Below are 17,316 nucleotides of genomic sequence, written 5' to 3' on the forward strand. Positions count from 1 at the left end.
TCAAGCTGCTTAAGAAAAGACCACTCGCAGAGTTAAGGGGGGAAATACTGTATTTTCAGTTTTCTACGATAAGACAGTAATTCTGACAGCAAATTAGATTAAAAAAAAATACAGTCACGTGGTTAGAGTTTGGTTTAAAAATGCAAATAAAAGAACAAGGGGAGGAGGCCCATTCAGGGAAGACTACGATGAACCGCTCCTCCAGCCTATCCGAAGGTATGTCACTCAGGGCATCGCTTTGGGCTGTGCTCACTCCCCTGGCAGCAGCCTCCTGCCTGCCCTAGGACAGACATCAGCTCAGCCTTGGGTTATATGGAGGCTATGACGCAGACGACATAAGGCATTGCATGCGCAGCAGAACTGCGGCCCAGTGGCTTGTTCTGGGGCTGCGCTGCATGTCCTGCTTAAATGTGATGCTGAAGACGCTCAAAACCCACTGCCAGCTCCATGTCAGACTTCCCCACCCCACATCAGGTCTTGATTAGTGGGTACCCGAGAGGCTGTCTCTTGTCTCGCCGTGCTGAAGAAATCCTGCAGCTGAGAAATGATGTAGCAGGGTTTGGAGGAGCTCTGGGCACTTTAACTGGTGTGGAACTGGGGCTCTCTGGAAAGCTGCTGAATATTGGCTGATTTTGGAGTACCATTGATGATTTCTTTTTTTGGTAACATGCTACTGTTCTCTAGCCAGTCCGCAACAGATGTCCTTCGGCACCCAGATGCAGGGGTGCAGGTGAAGATTATGAGCAGACAGAAGCAAGCTTTGGGAGCAGCATTTGTCACACCCAAGGTTGCAGGGGACAATGCGTGTGTCCCAGGTGTGTCCAGGCCTGACCCCACTGCTCACTCCAGACCTCTCCAAGGTGTGAGGCATGGTTATAAAGCCAAACTGATCAGCTGCAGTGTGTGGGGACAGGGGATCCATAAGCCACACAGTTGCTGTTCACCCACAGCTTACCTCAGGACCTCTTCCCCGCCTGTGCCTCTGATGCTCGTGGATAATTCAATATTGGGGATGATGCATATGCATTTCACCGGGCATAACCACCTATTCACCCACTGCCAAAGACCTTTCTTGGGAACTTCCTTGACCCCACTGGTACTGTGGGCAGGATTATCAGTGAATACTGGGGAGCCAGGATTTTACTATCTGTTTTGCCTGGTCTGCGGTCACAGCCATGGCTGATCTGGTCCCCTTGTCACCCTCAGCTTTACCCCTCACCTGCTGCCACTCCCTAACTTCAGGACCTGATCCAGCACACTGGGAAAGCCAAATCAGCTACAACCTCTCCAAAGCAGGACTGTGCCTCGCTCCATGTGCAACACAGGGTGGACATGAACCCTTACTAGCTCTCACCAGTGCTAGTAAGGTAGAAAGCAGGTTAAAGGCAGTTGGGTTTCAAAACGGGGCAGCAGGACAGTGAATGCAAGCCCAGCAGCTGCCACAGCACCCTCCTGCACAGGAGGCTTACTGGCTCTGCCAACTGTCTAGTTTTGGGCAGTTCAAAATGCTGAGAATAATGTTTCCAAAAGGTCCTTTGTGGCTGACAAACACCTAAAGATTTTATCAGTGTGACTTACACTTGTAGATCACTTGGTTTCTTTAGGAAACATTATTCTCAGCTCACTGGCTGCAGATGAGGCTGGGGAGATCTGTGGTTTGTGGAAGCTGGGAGAAGTTCACCAAACTCGAGAGAACCTGTGTCAAGTGACTTTGCTCAGCAGAAAGCCGGGCATTTGTGGCCATGAATTCAAGTGACCTCTATTGGATCCTATCTTGACCCCTTTTATATTTGTACTCCCTGAAGATTCCCACTGGCTGGAGCCCCCCTACAAATTCCTGTTCTGTTAGGTCAGACATGTGGACGTCATGCCTCCAGCTCTCTCACTAGTGTCATCGCTACACAAAAGCACACCACCAGAGCCCTTGGGCATGCTACCACAATCCCTCATTGCTCCAGCCTGGGACATGCTCTCCTAGGACCAAGCCAGTACAAACCCATCAAGAAATGACCCTGCTGTCACTGCCTGAACCTGTCATGGAGGGGTGATGAAGCTGTCCACTCCCCCACTTCAACAGTGAAAAAGCAAGCAGCAGTAAATAACGTGCCAGGCAGCCTTCCCTGTCCCTCTCCACCAGCTCAGAAGCCCAAACCCAAGAGCAGCTGCATAGCCTCTCTGCAGGAACAGAGGCGTCAGGGGCTGGCTCCAGCCAGCTGCCCCCCAGAAGGAGACCAGGGCTGGGAGACGTGAAAGGGCCTTGTTCAGCTCTGAGAATCATTCTTAAAAACAGATACTGGAAGACCTAGCAGTAAAGCAAGGGGCTACTCCAGCTGGAGTCGTCAACTAGAGACCTCCCAGCACCACTTATTCAACAGAGGGGAAAAAGTAGCTAGCAGGACATTAATGACTATTTTCCATGTAATTTTAAATCTAGTTCCATTTCTTTTTCTTCCTTTTTTTTTTTTTTTTTTCCTTTTCCTTTCCACTCACTGGATTTCTAATCCTGGTAATCTTTCTCCACGGCTCCTGTGCATGCGTGGAAGTGTGTGTGTGGCAGAGGCAGTGGGGGGGTCAGGCATTTAGGCACATTTGGCAAAGCCAACAGAGTCATTATCACGGTCAAAGACGGTGTAGTAGGGACCAATGAAGACATCTCCCAGGATCCAGAGTGGGCCCCCAGGAGGTGGGACGTCCAGGCCTGAAAAGCCGCTCAGGCAGATGGTCTCTCCTTGTACAGAAACCTAGACAGAAGAGTGAGAGCTTCAATCCCTCTTGGTCCTCCACTTCCCTCGCACTCGCAGCAGTAACACCTGCCGACACCAGCTGTGCTTCAGCCTCTCCCAGCCTGAGATCCACCACTTGTTGCAAAAGTAACTCCCAAACCACTGCTCTCATGGCTTCAAACCCAGCTCCCTCTCCCACAGTGCTTACTGCAGCAAAGCATCAAGTAAACCTGGATGTGCCTGTAAACCTCCCAGCCCATGCAGCGCTGAATTAGAGCCATCACTGAAATTCTGCACAAGTTGATTCTGATGGCTTAAATGCCAGACTGGTGGCCTCTGCTATGATAAGGCTAGCCTCATGGCACCAGAATCCAGCAGGCAAGGGCAAAATATTTATAGAAAGTGATACAACAGTTTGCCCGCCCTTCCTCTCCCATCCTGCCATCCCTCATGAGCATCATGCAGGGATCTCATTCCTGCAGGACTTTGGTGAGGCTGGCTGGCTCCATCAGCAGTGCCACCACTCCAACATTTCAGACTTTTTCCACAAGTGCCAGCTCCAACTTTGCCTTTGGTGGTCTTGTGTTTTGGACTTCATGGTTGAGGATTGAGTGGAGGAGGCAAAAGTTAGGCCTCGAGGGAGAAGCATGGGGCTGGAAAAAGCTGCCTGGACATACCTTGAAGACATACTGCTCTCCAGTGAGCTGGTAGGGCTTTCCTCCCAGTGTTAGTGTGACGACAGGCAGAGATGACACCTTATCACAGGGAATCACATACTGAAATAGTAACAGTAAAGGCTTTAGATGGCAGCTCCCACACCCTCAGAAAAGGTCTCCGTCAGTCACAATCACTTTACTGTAATTTTCCCCCAAACCAGCTCATCATGCAGAAGAGGCTTGAGCTGGGGTAAGCAGGCTGCTCCCTGCCCAAGGCTGCAAGCTGAGGGATCAGAAGGTTTTAGGGATAGAGATGGAGCCAAAGGTTCAGCTTTTGGCTCTGCTGAGCACAGGGCATAGCACCCGATGCAGCACGGCTGGGGGTCTTTGCCACAGAAAGGGGAGACATGGCTCAATATAGCCTAGAGACACAGACAGGGTGTGATGAACAGATAAAGCCAGTTTAATTAACACTGGCAAATCTTGCAGAGGGTGGCAGGTCTAAGCTGCTGCAGCATGGAGTCTCCAACACTGCAGAAAAGATCTACAAGTGCTCAAGGCTCTGTGATTTGGGAGGGGTTTCAGAGAAGAGAATCTTTCCTAGAGGCTCCTTATAATCCCTGTTCCTCCACAACTTCAAGGAGGAGAGATGACCTTGTGAGATTAGCTACGATGGTTAAAAACTTGGCAGGGAAGAGTTGTCATTTGCATTCAATAAAGTGCCTCTGGACTCACATTAACAGAAATCCTTGGCCTCAGCTGCAACTCACACCCATTCTCCCCTGCCTCCCAGAGACGGGTGGCAGAGGTGACCCAAAGCCTCCCAAAGTTCATGGAATCTGGCAGTCTACTGACAGCATGGGCAGGGGGGTGAACGCTACCCGGGATCAAAAGACAGAGAGGTCCCTGCTATGCCAGGGGCTTTTCCATGAGCACAGGCTGGGATTGGTGAGCAGAGGGAGTAGAAGACCAGGGTCTCTAGAAGGATCTGGGTGCAAAGCAGGACATCAATGCCGATGACACGATGGCCATAGACTCCCACTTTCCCAGCCTGACCCCACCTGGCCTTTGATGAGTGGTTTTGCACCAATGGCTGTCTGCAGCTCCTTCACCTCCTTGGTGGGGCCAGTGATGAGTGAGGTTCCAGTGTCCACAATGGCCTCGCAGCCTCCTTTGCACAGGGTCAGCCCGTTGGCAACGTCCACCCTGCGGAGAGGTGCCCAGACAGAAGACAACCATTAAGAGTCCTCCCAGCAAAAGCTGCAGGAAGCAGAAGGCAAAGAGTTGAAGACGGCTGAGTCTGGGCAGTACGTAGGCATGCAATGGAGGGCTGCCACAGATGCCCAGGAAGGACAGGTGCTTGGAAATACTGATGCAGCACCAACTTAGTGCACAAACCCCCTGGCTTCCCCTTGCCTGCTCCCAACTGAGCAGGTGCCTTGAGATGTTACTGCATTTCTGCAGAGAGCCTGGGCTGCTGCCTGCGTGCCCTGCCTGCCACCTGCGCTCGAAAGCAGGCATCGCAGCTACTGGGCACGTGAGCAAGCTAAAGGCAATGCATTAGGGAATTGGATGGCCTGTGCTACTGCAAAAAACAAAGGGTTAAAGGGGCGGTGTGACAGCTGAGAGGCTCATGGGCAAGGGAAGAGTTCCTGTATGTCGAAGAGGCAAGACAGGAGCTGCTTGGCTTCCTCACCCGCATCATGTTTCACAGCAGCGCAGAGGGATAAAACCTTCCAGCCAAAGGTCTGCCACGCTTTGCCAACGAGGCAGGGCTGGGAGAAGATGAGAATTGAAACCCCATGCTGGGGTGGGATGCAGTCCCCGGGAGAAGGACACACTTGATCACAGGCTGCTTTTAAGTTCCTATCACGTGGGAGAGCTCAGAATAGACCGCAGGGCTGGTGGCCGGCGGCTCAGCCCGCTCTCCTCCCCTCTGCCTCCAACAATGCACACTGATTGCTGCGCCATGCCCTTCAGTCAAGGGCTGGCTTCCTGAGGCCTCATCCTGCTTCTCCAGAGTGTGCAAGTGAGCCCTACGGATCAGGCCTTGCTGAAAGCTAAGCAAAGCTGGGGTTTAACCCGTGGGGCTCACCCTGCCTGCAAGGAGGACATACCAGTGTTTTTTGCTGCTTCACAAGGGTGCAGCAGGCATTTTCAAGGGTCAAACATAAACAAGAGGAAAAAATTTTGCGGAACATTTCCTGATGTTTTCTGCCTCTTCTCCCCTTCCAGCAACAGCCTTAGGGTGGGATTTTAATCTGATTTTTTTTTGGTGCGGATGTGTTTCAGGGATAGAGACGATTCCTTTATGGGGAGGGTCTCAGCCCAGCCCCAAGTGTGAGCTGTCTGCACACGTGTCCCCATGCATGTAGTCAGGTGGAGGAGGGACTTACGCATCCATGTGGACCTGCCAGTAGGCCTTGCGTGTGACATTGACCCAGCTGAAGTCACCGCTGTAATACTTGGGGTCGGTCCCTCCCAGGAGCAGCTCGCCACCGGGCTGGGCGGTGGGATCTCTGAAAAGTGAAACAAGCAAACCTGTGAACATCAGGGTCAGGGTGGGAACAACCCCCTCTGCATGCCCCCAGACTACATGCCGGGGTGCTTAGTGGTGAAGCACAGTGTTAGCAGCACTGGAGACAGGTGACTTACGTTGCACTATTATATGTCAATATAAGGACAGATACTGTGAGATAGGCTGGGGTGAGGAAATGGGGAATTTTCTTACCCAGCCAAAGCATCCTGCAGCTTTTTGCCTAGTGCTTTCTCAGAGACACCTGTAGAAACTCGCTATAAAGAAGTAGGACAGAGAAGGGGAATAGCAAATGGGAACTGAGCACTGACACAAGGGACCCCCCAAATAATCAGCTTGTAACAAGCATCTGTGGTAGGGCTGGACATGGCTGATGCAGTGTTAGGCTATCTGCACTCAACTCCGTGCCAGCCAGCAGCCTCAGAAACGAATCCTCAAGGTTACTGTTAGATAAAAGCTCACTGCCAAGCAGATGGGCAGAAATATGGTGATGGGGGAGGGCTGGCTTTGAACGGCTAGCAGCAGCCTCTCTGCCCTCCCCGCTCCCGGTGTGCTACTTTTTTGACCGAAGTAGTTCAGAGTCCCCCCTGCAGTGCCAGGAGGGTGATGTGGTGTCCTGGGGGAGCAGCAGTGGGTGGGAAAGCACTGGGAGGCACAGAGGATGATTTCCCTGGGGGTGAGGGAGTGTTAGCCCCATCATTAGTGATGACTGGTGGGGGGCATGCTTGCCTGGGAGGTGACACTGCGGTGGCCATGTGGGTCACGGATTTTGGCAACAGACTGGGGCTAAAGGGACACTTTAGGGACACTGCGCTAGCAGCGTGCAATCTCTTGATCACAACTCTGTTTATTTTCATTTCCCTTTCCTCTGAAAGCAGCCCCTGTCTCTTCATCAGTTAAGAAATCCAGTAGCAGATCTACCCAGCTTTTTATCAGTAAGCTTCTACTTCCCTTCTTGCTTCAAAGCAGACAGCAGATGAGATTTTGGCTTGGCTGCTCCAGCAAGGAGACCTTGCTGGAATCTCCCCTGTAGTGCTTGCCAGGGTGTGAACTGGCACACGGGAAGAGGTGCTACACACAGAGAAATGCCCACCTGGACTGGCTCTTGCAATGATAGGTCTGCCACCAAACCCAATACTACCTGTTCAGGTAGAAAGAGAAGATGTTTTTCTCAATCAGCTTCTGTTCCATGATGTTATCGAAGAAAGGGGTGACCTTGTCCACAGAGATCCTCGGGAATGCCATGCCCAGGATGCCGTCGAACTTGGCCGCAATGAATGTGATGCCTGGCTGTTTCACGGCCTCCCCAAAGATCTGGTTCTTGATTTTCAAGTTACCAAGCTGAGGGGAGATGGGAAGGAAGGAAAAAGCAGATTGTAAAGAAAACTGACTCGTGGGACCAGGGTGGAAACGGGATCTCACTGAATGCAGGCTGTAGTGTGTCCCTCAATGCGCTGCCACACTCCTGCCTGCGTTCACCCTTCCATTTGTAGGCAGCTGCAGAAATCAGATATCCTGGTGGCACTCTCCTTGGGGGGGGTGGGGGTGGGGAGGGCAGGACACAGGCCACTCTGGCTGCACAGTGGCACCTCCTGAGTCCCTGCAAAGCCCAGCACACCCCTAAGAACTGGAGTCCCCCTTTGCTCACCTCACTCAGCCCTTTCAGCCTTTTGCTGGGTTCAGGCTCCAGCCATGCCATTTTTCAGCTCCTCCTTGCACAGAGGGACCTATATCACTTTGTCTCCCCTACACCCCTTCCTCCCGGCCTGAAATGCTTTTATGCTGCGCCTTTAATCCTTGACATCTAAGCCATCTCTGTGTCCTACCTCCTCGGGTGTTGCACCCATTCCCAGCTGGGAGCACAAATCCCTCTCACCTTTGCCAACAACCCCTGTGATCTCCCCTACATAAGAAACATCCCCAGGATATTGCTGCGTCTCCCAGAAGAGCCACTGGCCTGCAGAGACCTCCTATGGGAGGGGAGAAGACCCAGCCAGGAAAGCAAGGTTGAGTCCAAAGCACAAAAATAGCAAGTGGAGTACCGTGAATGCAAAGGTCACCTGTCTTGCCAGCCCTGAGAGGGACTGGCGTTCCCTACTGAAAGCTGAAATGCCTTGCAAGGCCAGATCCCCAGAAAGGAGACTGCAGAAAGCAGGATAGCTGGGCTGATGGGGAGCAGGAGCTGGGTCCTGGCTCTAGCAGTTCAGGAGGTTTCTGAGCTTCTGGCTGACCACAGGCAATGTTATCATCCATGCAATTTCAGCCTCTCGGCCTGCAGCTAGCAGCACTGTAGTGAACAGGGCTGGACTGAAAAGCTGGTGTCTCCTACCTGATGGCAGGTAATGATCACTGTAAATTACTAATATCCCCCCAGGGTTAGACAGCACAAGGCTGAGATGCTGGCTTTAATGGTATCTGGAGGCTTGTGCTACGAAAGGGTGATCAAGCCTTGCAAAAGCTAAAAGCCACAGCAGAGGATGTGGGGTGAAACAGCTTAGAGCAACGTATCTGCTCGCCGGTGCACATGTGGCAAGTGCCCCAGTTGTACGCCACAGGTTTACAAAAGCCACAGCTCCACCACTCAGCACCGCTGGTCCTGCAGCAGCTCAGGAAGTTCAATAAAGCTCCCACTTCAAAAAGATTAAAATGCAATGGACTGATAAAATTCACCACCAGGTTTGTTTGAATATTGCCCTGGTTGCACATCCCAAGAGGGAGGCACATACCTGCCCAGTGGTGGGGTCCCACTCTCTAGGCACCACCCCTGCAGACTCTGCCCATGCTTGGACCTCAGCAGGACTGAAGCCCAAGAGCATCTCTAGCAGAGTGCTGGTGCCAGGAGGCAGATCCTTTCTGTCTGTCCCTCGCCAGAAACGGAGCAACCAAAAATCATTACCAGTGGATGGCTATATAGTGGCCACCCCCAGCGCTCTGCAGGCAGGAGTCAGCACACTGCAGCTCACCCGGCCTCCTTGTTAGCACCCTCAGCCAAGCAGGCGAGTACTGGATGGTAAAGGCAGATTAGAGGCGAGAGCCTCCATGGCTCCATGGTTTAGTAGCAGGGCTTGAGGGTCCCCTCTGCAGAGGCACAGGGGAGAGGTGAAGAGGGGGATCTCCTGCGGGGTGTATCTGCACTGCAGCCTTGGGAGAGACCTTGGCCCCATGGCCACTGATGTTTCCTCCACTGTCCTTTAAGGACATCTCAAGGTCAGGCTGTGCAAAAGGGATGAGATGCTCTAGCAGCAGAGGGCTGGCTGAACCTGCTGGTCTTTGGAAAATGAGCAGCAGCAGGGAGTGCAGTGCTGCAGGGCACCATTCCTCCACAGAAGGAGAGAGGATGCTTGACATGAGCTTGTCACCCTCTCCAAAAAAAAAATTCAGGGCTGAGGGACACTGGACCACCTGGCAAACAGCATCTTTCGGTCAGATGTCACTGCTACCCCAGGCTGCTGTGGCTGCTTCCACCCATCAGAATGGCTGGAGCCAAGAGGGTCACCCTAAAGGCTGTTTCACTGTCTGTATTTCCAGACTACATCCAACTGGGAGCTCGCGTATAGGATATTGTGCAGCAGAGGAAACATCTTGGTGTCCAAGCTGAAGGTCCCTGACCCTCTGAGTTGTCCCTGCTCCTGTGTCCTGCAAGCATGACACTGCTCAGGCTCCATGCAAGAGGTTTCTCTTGCTTCTGCCCAGACAGAAGCCAAATGCTACAAGCTGTACTGGCTACCAAGAGCCATTCGGCTTCCTGAACAAGCTCAGGCACAAAATCCTTTCTCTGAGCCACGGGGAAGTGAAGAGCTAGGTAGCAAGCAGGCATTAGGGTGATAATTACAAACAAAAAAAAAGGTGTGATTTTCCTTCTGACTCACTTCAGCCCCTGCATTAAGCCGGAAAGCGCCTAAACCAGCCCACACTTTCACAGGACAATCAAGCTCGCTGTTTGCCTTGCTGCCCCACTCCATTACTGGGACAAATGCAGATGCCTCCACCTGCTCTGTCTGTATTTTGCAAACCTAATGTAAGACAATCCATTAATGGTACCTTCACTTGGTGAGAGCTGTGAGAAGGCTCAGATGGGTGGTGTTTCTGCAGTGGGGTGTTTATAACAAGCCAAGGGATGCAGGAAATAAATGGCATGAAACGAACCTGACAATCCCAAAGCTTCGTAGGCTACAAGAAGCAGAGAGCAAAACCAGAGGAGCAAAGCTGCTGGCAGCCCCTGTGGCTCTCCCCCACAGCCTCATCTGCACCCATTTTCAGGGTTCACTGAGCCCATCAAAACCCCCTCTCCCCCAAAGAGGGTTCTGCACCCAGCCTGAGCTGCTGGCATCTTTGGATGCAGAGCAGAGGCAATGGCTGACGCTTCCAGGCTAGCCTGAAATTTTCCTGCTATAAGGACAGGCAGAAGAGTGCTGCTTGCATGAGCCACCCAATTTGGGCTCCTCTTGGATATTTTTCTTCTGATCCCAATATAATTGATAATCCAGTACTTTTCAGCTGAACCTAACACAGAAACCCCCAAATCCCTAGATTTATGTGCTTATTCAAAACTTTTGCTTTGTTTCCCCGCTGCAAAACAAACACATGTCCTTATCCCTGCCAGGAGACCAACTGATCTTGGAGCACGTGCCATTGATGGTTGGCAGCTGGCAAACTCTCACGAGCATCTGTAACTGGGAGGCAGTCATGAAAGGTGCCTGCTCTCCACAGGAAACTCAGCCTTTGCTTGCTGAAAAGCAAACAACGGGAAGCAACCACCAGCAACCTCAATCTGTGTCCTGAATGCTGATGATGACCCACCCTCCCAGGTGTTACATAGCATTTGCAAACATAAGCACCAGTTCTGGACACGAGACCAGGATGAGACATCAAAGAGCCCATTTCTGGCCAGTGTTGGGGCAGCTGCCCAAGTGGATGTTCACTACTGCATCGATACTGGCCAGGAACAAGCTGAGCACCACCAGCAGCCTGTGTGGTGGTGCTGGTGTGTGCTTGAGCAGGGAAATTTCCAGGGTCAGGAGGAAGAGGGCTGGACGGATGGCCAGAAACTGTGTTTGCAGGCAACAGTGCATGTGGTCCACACTCTGCTGACCTGCTGATTAATACCTTCCTCCTTCTCTGCCTGCCTTGGTCATTGTCACTTCCTCAGTTATCATCACCACCTTGTTTGCATCACCACCTCACTTCAAAGCACTTGGAAACACTGTGCTGAAGCACACTCTATATGAGTAGGACACTCAAGAAAGGAGACCTGTTTAAATCAAACGGTTTCTAGTGCTCTGATGAAAGCAGGCTGGGGCAGCTCAGGGCAAGGGCAGTTTTTACTCACCGTGACAGTGTCCTGGCTGAGGAACCCAGAGAGGCTCCCTGTCCCGTAGTGGATGGCAAACTCGGTGCCGTTCTCCACATAGGTGCTGGATTTAGAGGCATCATACTTGTGGTGCAGCACTGCAGCCAGGGAGGGGGACACAGGGACATAAAACATTAGTGCTCCTTGATACCTAGGGTTTCCCAATACCTAACCCCACACCACCCGGCTCATCTGGACAGACACTCAACGATGTGAAGATGGGACTGAACCCAGCATTTGCAAAGCCCAGACTCCTTAACAAAGCATTTCCAATGTCTGGGGAATTACGTGGGCAGATCCAATTTGGCTGTTAAATCGGCTTTTGCCACTGGGTATTAAAAGCCTAGAGACTACGTGGCTGGTGTTTCAGGGTGCGTTAAGACAGCAGAGCAAAATGCATCTCCCTGTGCCGTAGAGAAACGGACTGGCTTTAAATATAGCCTGCTCTGGGCATGAACATTTTCACTTTATGGATTTTTATGTTTCTTTTACTAAGACTGGCTGGATTTTTTTTTTTTTTATATGGTCATTGTTTTTGGCACAGAGAGGCCTCAAAATACTTTTTTATTTGCAGAGGAAAAGGACTTTCCCCTAATGTAGGCTGCTTTCCCCTTGGAAGGGCTGGGAACTGTAAGATATCCCCGTTTTTATGGCTGGGCAGATTCCTCCTCCACAGATTCCTCCCGAGTCAGGAGTTGGGCAGTGGTGCATAACAAGCTTGGCCAGCCCAGCTCCATGGCTGCTTGCTGAGAGAGGCAGACAGTGGCTGGGGACAGACCAGCTGAGCCCTGCGGAAACCAACACACTCTACCGGGACTTCCGTGGCTGGGCTGTCTGGATCCCTGCCTGGCAGGAGGCTGGGCTCATTGCATACTTGTTATCACATACCCTTTGATCCCAGCACCTCCTGCACCACTGCCTTGAGAAACCCGCCCCCTGCTACAGATCATGAACACCCAAGACAGACCAAGTCTGGACCTCACCACCCTACCAGCGTCCTAAATCTCATTCATGTATGCAGAAAGAAGGTCTGCCTTCTCTCTGGGCAACACAGGACTGTACAAGAAGCCCAAATTTCCTCCCTACTCCCAATGAGCACTGTGGGCCACCATTCATGGTTGCATTTGTTGGCTCCACAGGTTTCTCTGCTCTGCTTAAGCAGCACAACGTGTACTTTTAAATGGCATTTTGCCATCACCAGGTTTGACACCTTCAGCTGTGGAGGTGTATTGCCTAGGAATGCCACAGAGCAAAAAAGCCCGTAGTCCCCAAGACATTCTCATCTCATTGTGCCTACCTGGCTCTCATTAATTATAAATCCATAAACATGCATGCACATGCTCTGTGCAGCAACAGACCAGAAACTAGGGCGGTTTGTATCAGATCTGGCAAGAGGGTGATTTTTTTCACCAGCCTTGCGCAATGGGGCAACAGCAGCATCAGTCTGTAATTTGGGGAGAAACATCACAACCTGTGATGCTGCTCCCTGGCTGCAGGGCTGAGGCTGTTAGGGAATGTCTGAAGCTGTGCGTGGGTGACTTGGAGAGATAAAAACAGGAAGGGAGTAATGAAGGATGGATGCAGGAGGTTGTAATCCTAATTCCAACTCTGACCCTAAAGAGCCCATCACCTTTTGGCAAGCCCTTTCACACTGCTGCCTCAGTTTCTCCTCTTGCAATGCCAGGATCTGCATTTTGTAGGGAAGGAGAAGCTATTGAGCTGTGGCTGGCACCAGTGATACTTACAGCAGGCGATGTCCAGCAGGTGACAGTGCACAGATGGCACCCAGAGGTTGGAGGAACCAGTGTCAAAGACCACAGTGAACTTCTGTGGTGGGGTCCCGATGCCGATCTCACCATAATACTGGGCCTGCAAAGGAGGAGAAGGGAGCCATGAGCAAAGGCAGCTGGTAAAAGAATGGATTAAAGACTAAAAATTCTCTTAGGATTGACATCAGCTTCTTATCTGGGTACTGCCCTCCTCTTGTTTTTGTCAGTGATGGGCTCCCAGCCTTTGTTCTCTGGAAAGGATGATCCCCTTCAGTGTTCATACCTCATTACAGCAGGTGTGAAAAGGATAAACTGGGGAGGAGAAGTGGGATGGGTGTTTGCGGAGGAGGACTTTTGGGGCAGGGACACAGGGCAGAAGAGAACTGGAAAGGTCTGCAGGCTTGTATGTGGTTCACTACAGGGAAGAAAAAAAAGATGGGAAGAAGCCAAGCAAAACACCTGCGTTATTGAAAAGCTGAAACTGGCTGGGAAGTTGCTTCACTAGCAAGTTTGCAGAGGAACTGTGGCCTTGCTGCAAGCAGCAGCTCTGCTGCCATGGGTGGAGGTACAGCTGCAGAGGCTTTTGGTACATGCTGGCAAGTCCCAGGGATGGAGAGGAATAAATAAATGCACAGTTGCAGGTTTCGGAAGATTAGGAGGAACTGGAGGGAGCAAAGGGCATCAGCAACGGTGCCAGAGAGGGAATTAGGGCTGTGGCGTGAGAGTTTGGGAGGATGAGTGGGGAATGCTCAGCAGGTCCTGGATGGACCCATTTTTCCCCAGCCCTCCCAAAGGGCAGAGAGCTGTGGTGTGCTCAGTGAACAGCCGGATCAGGGTCTGGAGAGAAGGCTGTAGCAAAGGAAGTCAGACTGTAGCCTTTCAAACCCCCTCCATATACTTAATTAGGGGAAGGGGAGGAGGGAGAAAACAGGATTATCAAAGCTCCTGCACGCTTAGTTTGCAAGGGTTGCTCACTGAGTAATTACTAATCCATTGCAATTAGCCATAATGGGGAGGCAGCACTTGCTTCCAGTGATTCCATAGTTGTTGCTGCGCCTTGAAAATTAACCCCAGTTTAGAGGCCCCATACATCACATACACAGACCCGTGAGGGGTCCCAGGGGCTGGCGGGGATCATGTGAGACAGACTAAGGGAGGTGGTGCCTTTTATCCCAACAGCCCCTCTGGCAGCAGGAGTTTTCAGCCAGGCCAACTGAGGAGGGACCCAGCGGTCCCTTATCTCCCACCACAAGCTGGGCTGGTCCCCCTGCACCAGCAGAGCAGAGTCCTTCCCTGAGGGGCAGCCTGATCTGCGGTCGCAAGAGACAAGGCTGTGGCGCAACTGCTGGCACCCCGGCTTTCAACACTGCCGATTAAAACACCGGCAGCCCTTCCCTGCCCAGCCCTGGCAGGATGGTGTTGGCTGGGTGACAAGAGCCCCTGGGAAACGGGAGCAGAGGGGAACATTCCGAGTTAATGTCCAAATATCCAGCGCCAGCTTTATTCTGCCGGCCATTGCTCTCATCCCCATCCTCCCAAGAGCTGTGAGGGTAGCCAGTGGGGAGCCCAGAAATAGGAAACCCCACACGTATCTGGCAGCTGGCGAAGGGCAAACTTCATGTCCTTTATCTGGCTTCTCCTTTTATCTCCGTTTCCACCACGAGGGCCCTTTCCTCCTTAAGCTGCTGAGAAGGAGGTGGAGGTGCAGGGTGGCTTTTCCCAAGGCTGTGCAGAAGATGAAGGATAGCAGGAGGAAGGGTCCTGCATCCCCACACCCATAGCAATCTGATGCCCATTCTGAGCCCTCCTTCCCTGCCCCATGCTTGCTCTTTTATATTCAATGCCCCAAGGAGTGGAGCATGATCTTTATGTCCCTGTCTTGCAGAAAGTGGAGCCCAAACAGGCCAGAAGATGCTAGGAAGGACAGCAAGTGAGCAGGCCCCTATTTACAATCGTTAATTAGTGACAAAAGGGGAAAAAAATAGGTCACAGAAGCTGCAAAACTCCCACTTGGGTGGCAGTGAGTTGTTTGTTATTATTATAATTATCAGTATTAGTATTTTTAGTTTAGCAATTAGGGAAGCAACTTTCTGCAACCACCCACCGAGCCGTGGGGGTGCACGAATCTGTCCTACGGGATCAGCACCTCTCCCTCCTTCACCTTCCCAGCTGTGGCGAAATGGCAATGCTGGCATGTCCCACCACCCCCCTGGGATGGGTACCCCCAGAAGTGACAGCTAGAAGATGCTGGGGTCTGCTGCTGTGGGGGAGTGGCCAGCAGAGAGGTGCTACTCACATCCATGTAGTTCTTCAGGATCTCTGGAGTGGGCTCAGCCACGTCGCTGAAGCCAAGCTTGAACTTGAGGAGCTGGGTGAGGGCATTCATGTCCGGGATCTCGCTGTTCACCTCATTCAGGACCCGTCGCATGGAGGGGAACTTGGTCAGGGGGATCCTGCAAGGGGAGGGCATTGTTAAGGGAGGTGAGGGCCTTCTGGAGAGGGGGCAGCATGGCTCCACCAAAACCAGGGGGGCTACCACCATGGGGTGGATGAGGTGTGGGCTCCCATTGGCACCCCATGCTGGATCCTCCTTGCTGTGCTGTGCTAGGTGTTTTTCCCAAAACCAGAGGATTGGGGGGAGGGGGGAGGGAAGGGCGGCAGGTGGCTGCCAAGGGTCACTGGGAATAGGGAACGCCAGGGCGAGCCCCCTCCATGGGCAGGGCATCAGCCCTGAACCCCCATCTGTGGGGGTCCCAGCCCTTCTCCCCTCTGCTTTAACGGTGGGGGAGCAGCACCGTGCGGGGGTGCCTGCGAGAGCAGGCCAGAGGCCACCGCTGCACCAGTACCTGGGCTGCCTGCGCCATGTCCCCCCCGTGTCCCCGAGGAAGGCCCCCCCAGCTCACCTGATGAGGGCCGCGCAGGGCCCGGCCAGCGTGAGCAGCAGCAGGAGGCGGAGGCCGCGGGGCGCCATGGCGGCGCTGCGGTGGCGGAGGGAGCGCAGGGTGCCGTGGACGGGAGGCCGCACGCCGCTGCCCGCCGCTTCCCTGTTTTTGTAGGAGCGGCGGCCCCTCTCCAGGGCTCGCTCCCGGTCAGCTGACGGGATAAAATTGCAACCGGCGGCGTCACGTGAGGGCGGGCCGGGGCGGGGGCGCCCGCGGGGACCCGCCTCACGGCGTGTGCTCCCCGCCCCCCCCCCCCCGGCGGCGGCCAGGCCTGACCCCGGCTCCGCGCCCGTGACTCAGCCTCCGGGAACAGCGGAATAAACACCGGCGGGCGCATCACGAGGGGCCCGCGCGCCGCCGCCCGCCCCTCGCGCGCCGTCAGCTTCCCTTTTGCCGGTGCATTTAGTCGGTTCTGGTTTAGTTTGTTCTTTACGTGTTTTCTGGCTTTTCTCTCTTCCCCGGAGGTGGGATTGGGGGGGGCGGCACCCCCCGGCCAGCCGCCCCCCACCAGCCTGGCATGGTGATGGCTCAGCCTGCCACAAGCCCATGGACCTCAGGCACCTCCCGGCTGTCACCAGTGAGTGATGTGCAGCCAGGCTCGCAGGGATGTCTGCACTCCTTGGCCAGGGGGGGCCGTGTCAGCTCCCCGGCCCCGTGCTGGGGGGAATCATCTCTCTAGTCTGGGGTATTTTGAAGAAGATGGGCATAACCTTGTTTGGGAGGGGCCAGAGGGATGCCAAGCCACATTCCAACCCCAGAATGCAGGGTTGAGCATTGGGGAGCATGAGGATGGGCTCTTTGCCACCGCCAGGGTGTCAAGGCAGGGTTCAGAGGCTGGCTTGGGAGGCAGTGGACAGAGCTAATCTTTGCCCAGTTCTTCCTGACCAAGCTCTTACAGAGCCACAAGACCAGTTAGAGAAAAATGAAAAAGAAATAAAACCAGATTTACTGGCACTTTGGCTTCCAAGTCCTGAGGGCTAGGGGTGTTTGTGTTCTGCTCCTGCCTGTGCTTGGCCTTAGGGATGAGAGAGCAGCAGCCCCTGGGATGAGCTGGGCACTGGTGGAATGGAGTACCCATGGCTTCGTGGTGGGATCCCTGTCCCTCGCCTGCCTCCTTCGTGTTCATAAAACTTACAGAAAATTGCTGGGTCGTGTCGCTGGCACCTAGCTTGTGCCACCGCCTCCCCACCCTCCTTCCCTGAGCCTCTTCCATCCTCCTGTGGCTTCATGCAGCATCCCGCTGCCCTGGGTCTGTGCCTGCCACCCCCTGACTGCAATTTGTGCCGAGTGTTTGTAGGGGATACTTCTGACCTAGGCTGCATCTCCTCTCACTAGCTCGC

General features: G+C 53.3%; 1 protein-coding gene across 1 annotated transcript; it reads right to left on the reverse strand.

Annotated features, from left to right (window-relative positions):
• Positions 1–32: 32 nt before the first annotated feature.
• On the reverse strand, positions 33–16,314 carry CTSD (cathepsin D). Its single transcript, XM_030485007.1, has 9 exons — positions 15,938–16,314; positions 15,331–15,487; positions 13,011–13,134; positions 11,245–11,363; positions 7,057–7,256; positions 5,776–5,898; positions 4,441–4,585; positions 3,401–3,499; positions 33–2,741 (listed from the first exon to the last, which is right to left on the reverse strand). The coding sequence occupies exons 1-9, from the start codon at positions 16,003–16,005 to the stop codon at positions 2,580–2,582; spliced, it is 1,197 nt and encodes a 398-aa protein (XP_030340867.1). The 5' UTR covers positions 16,006–16,314; the 3' UTR covers positions 33–2,579.
• Positions 16,315–17,316: the final 1,002 nt, after the last annotated feature.

The sequence above is a fragment of the Strigops habroptila genome, chromosome 4 (genome assembly GCF_004027225.2).
Source record: "Strigops habroptila isolate Jane chromosome 4, bStrHab1.2.pri, whole genome shotgun sequence".
Taxonomy (NCBI): Eukaryota; Metazoa; Chordata; class Aves; order Psittaciformes; family Psittacidae; genus Strigops; species Strigops habroptila.

Coding starts and splice junctions, on each gene's coding strand:
- CTSD (XM_030485007.1), bottom strand. CDS start 16,005: ATGGCGCCCCGCGGCCTCCGCCTCCTGCTGCTGCTCACGCTGGCCGGG. Junction 11,364..13,010: donor CCTGCTGGACATCGCCTGCT/GTAAGTATCACT, acceptor CCCTGGCTGCAG/TGCTGCACCACAAGTATGAT. Junction 2,742..3,400: donor GAGAGCAGTATGTCTTCAAG/GTATGTCCAGGC, acceptor TCTTCTGTCTAG/GTTTCTGTACAAGGAGAGAC.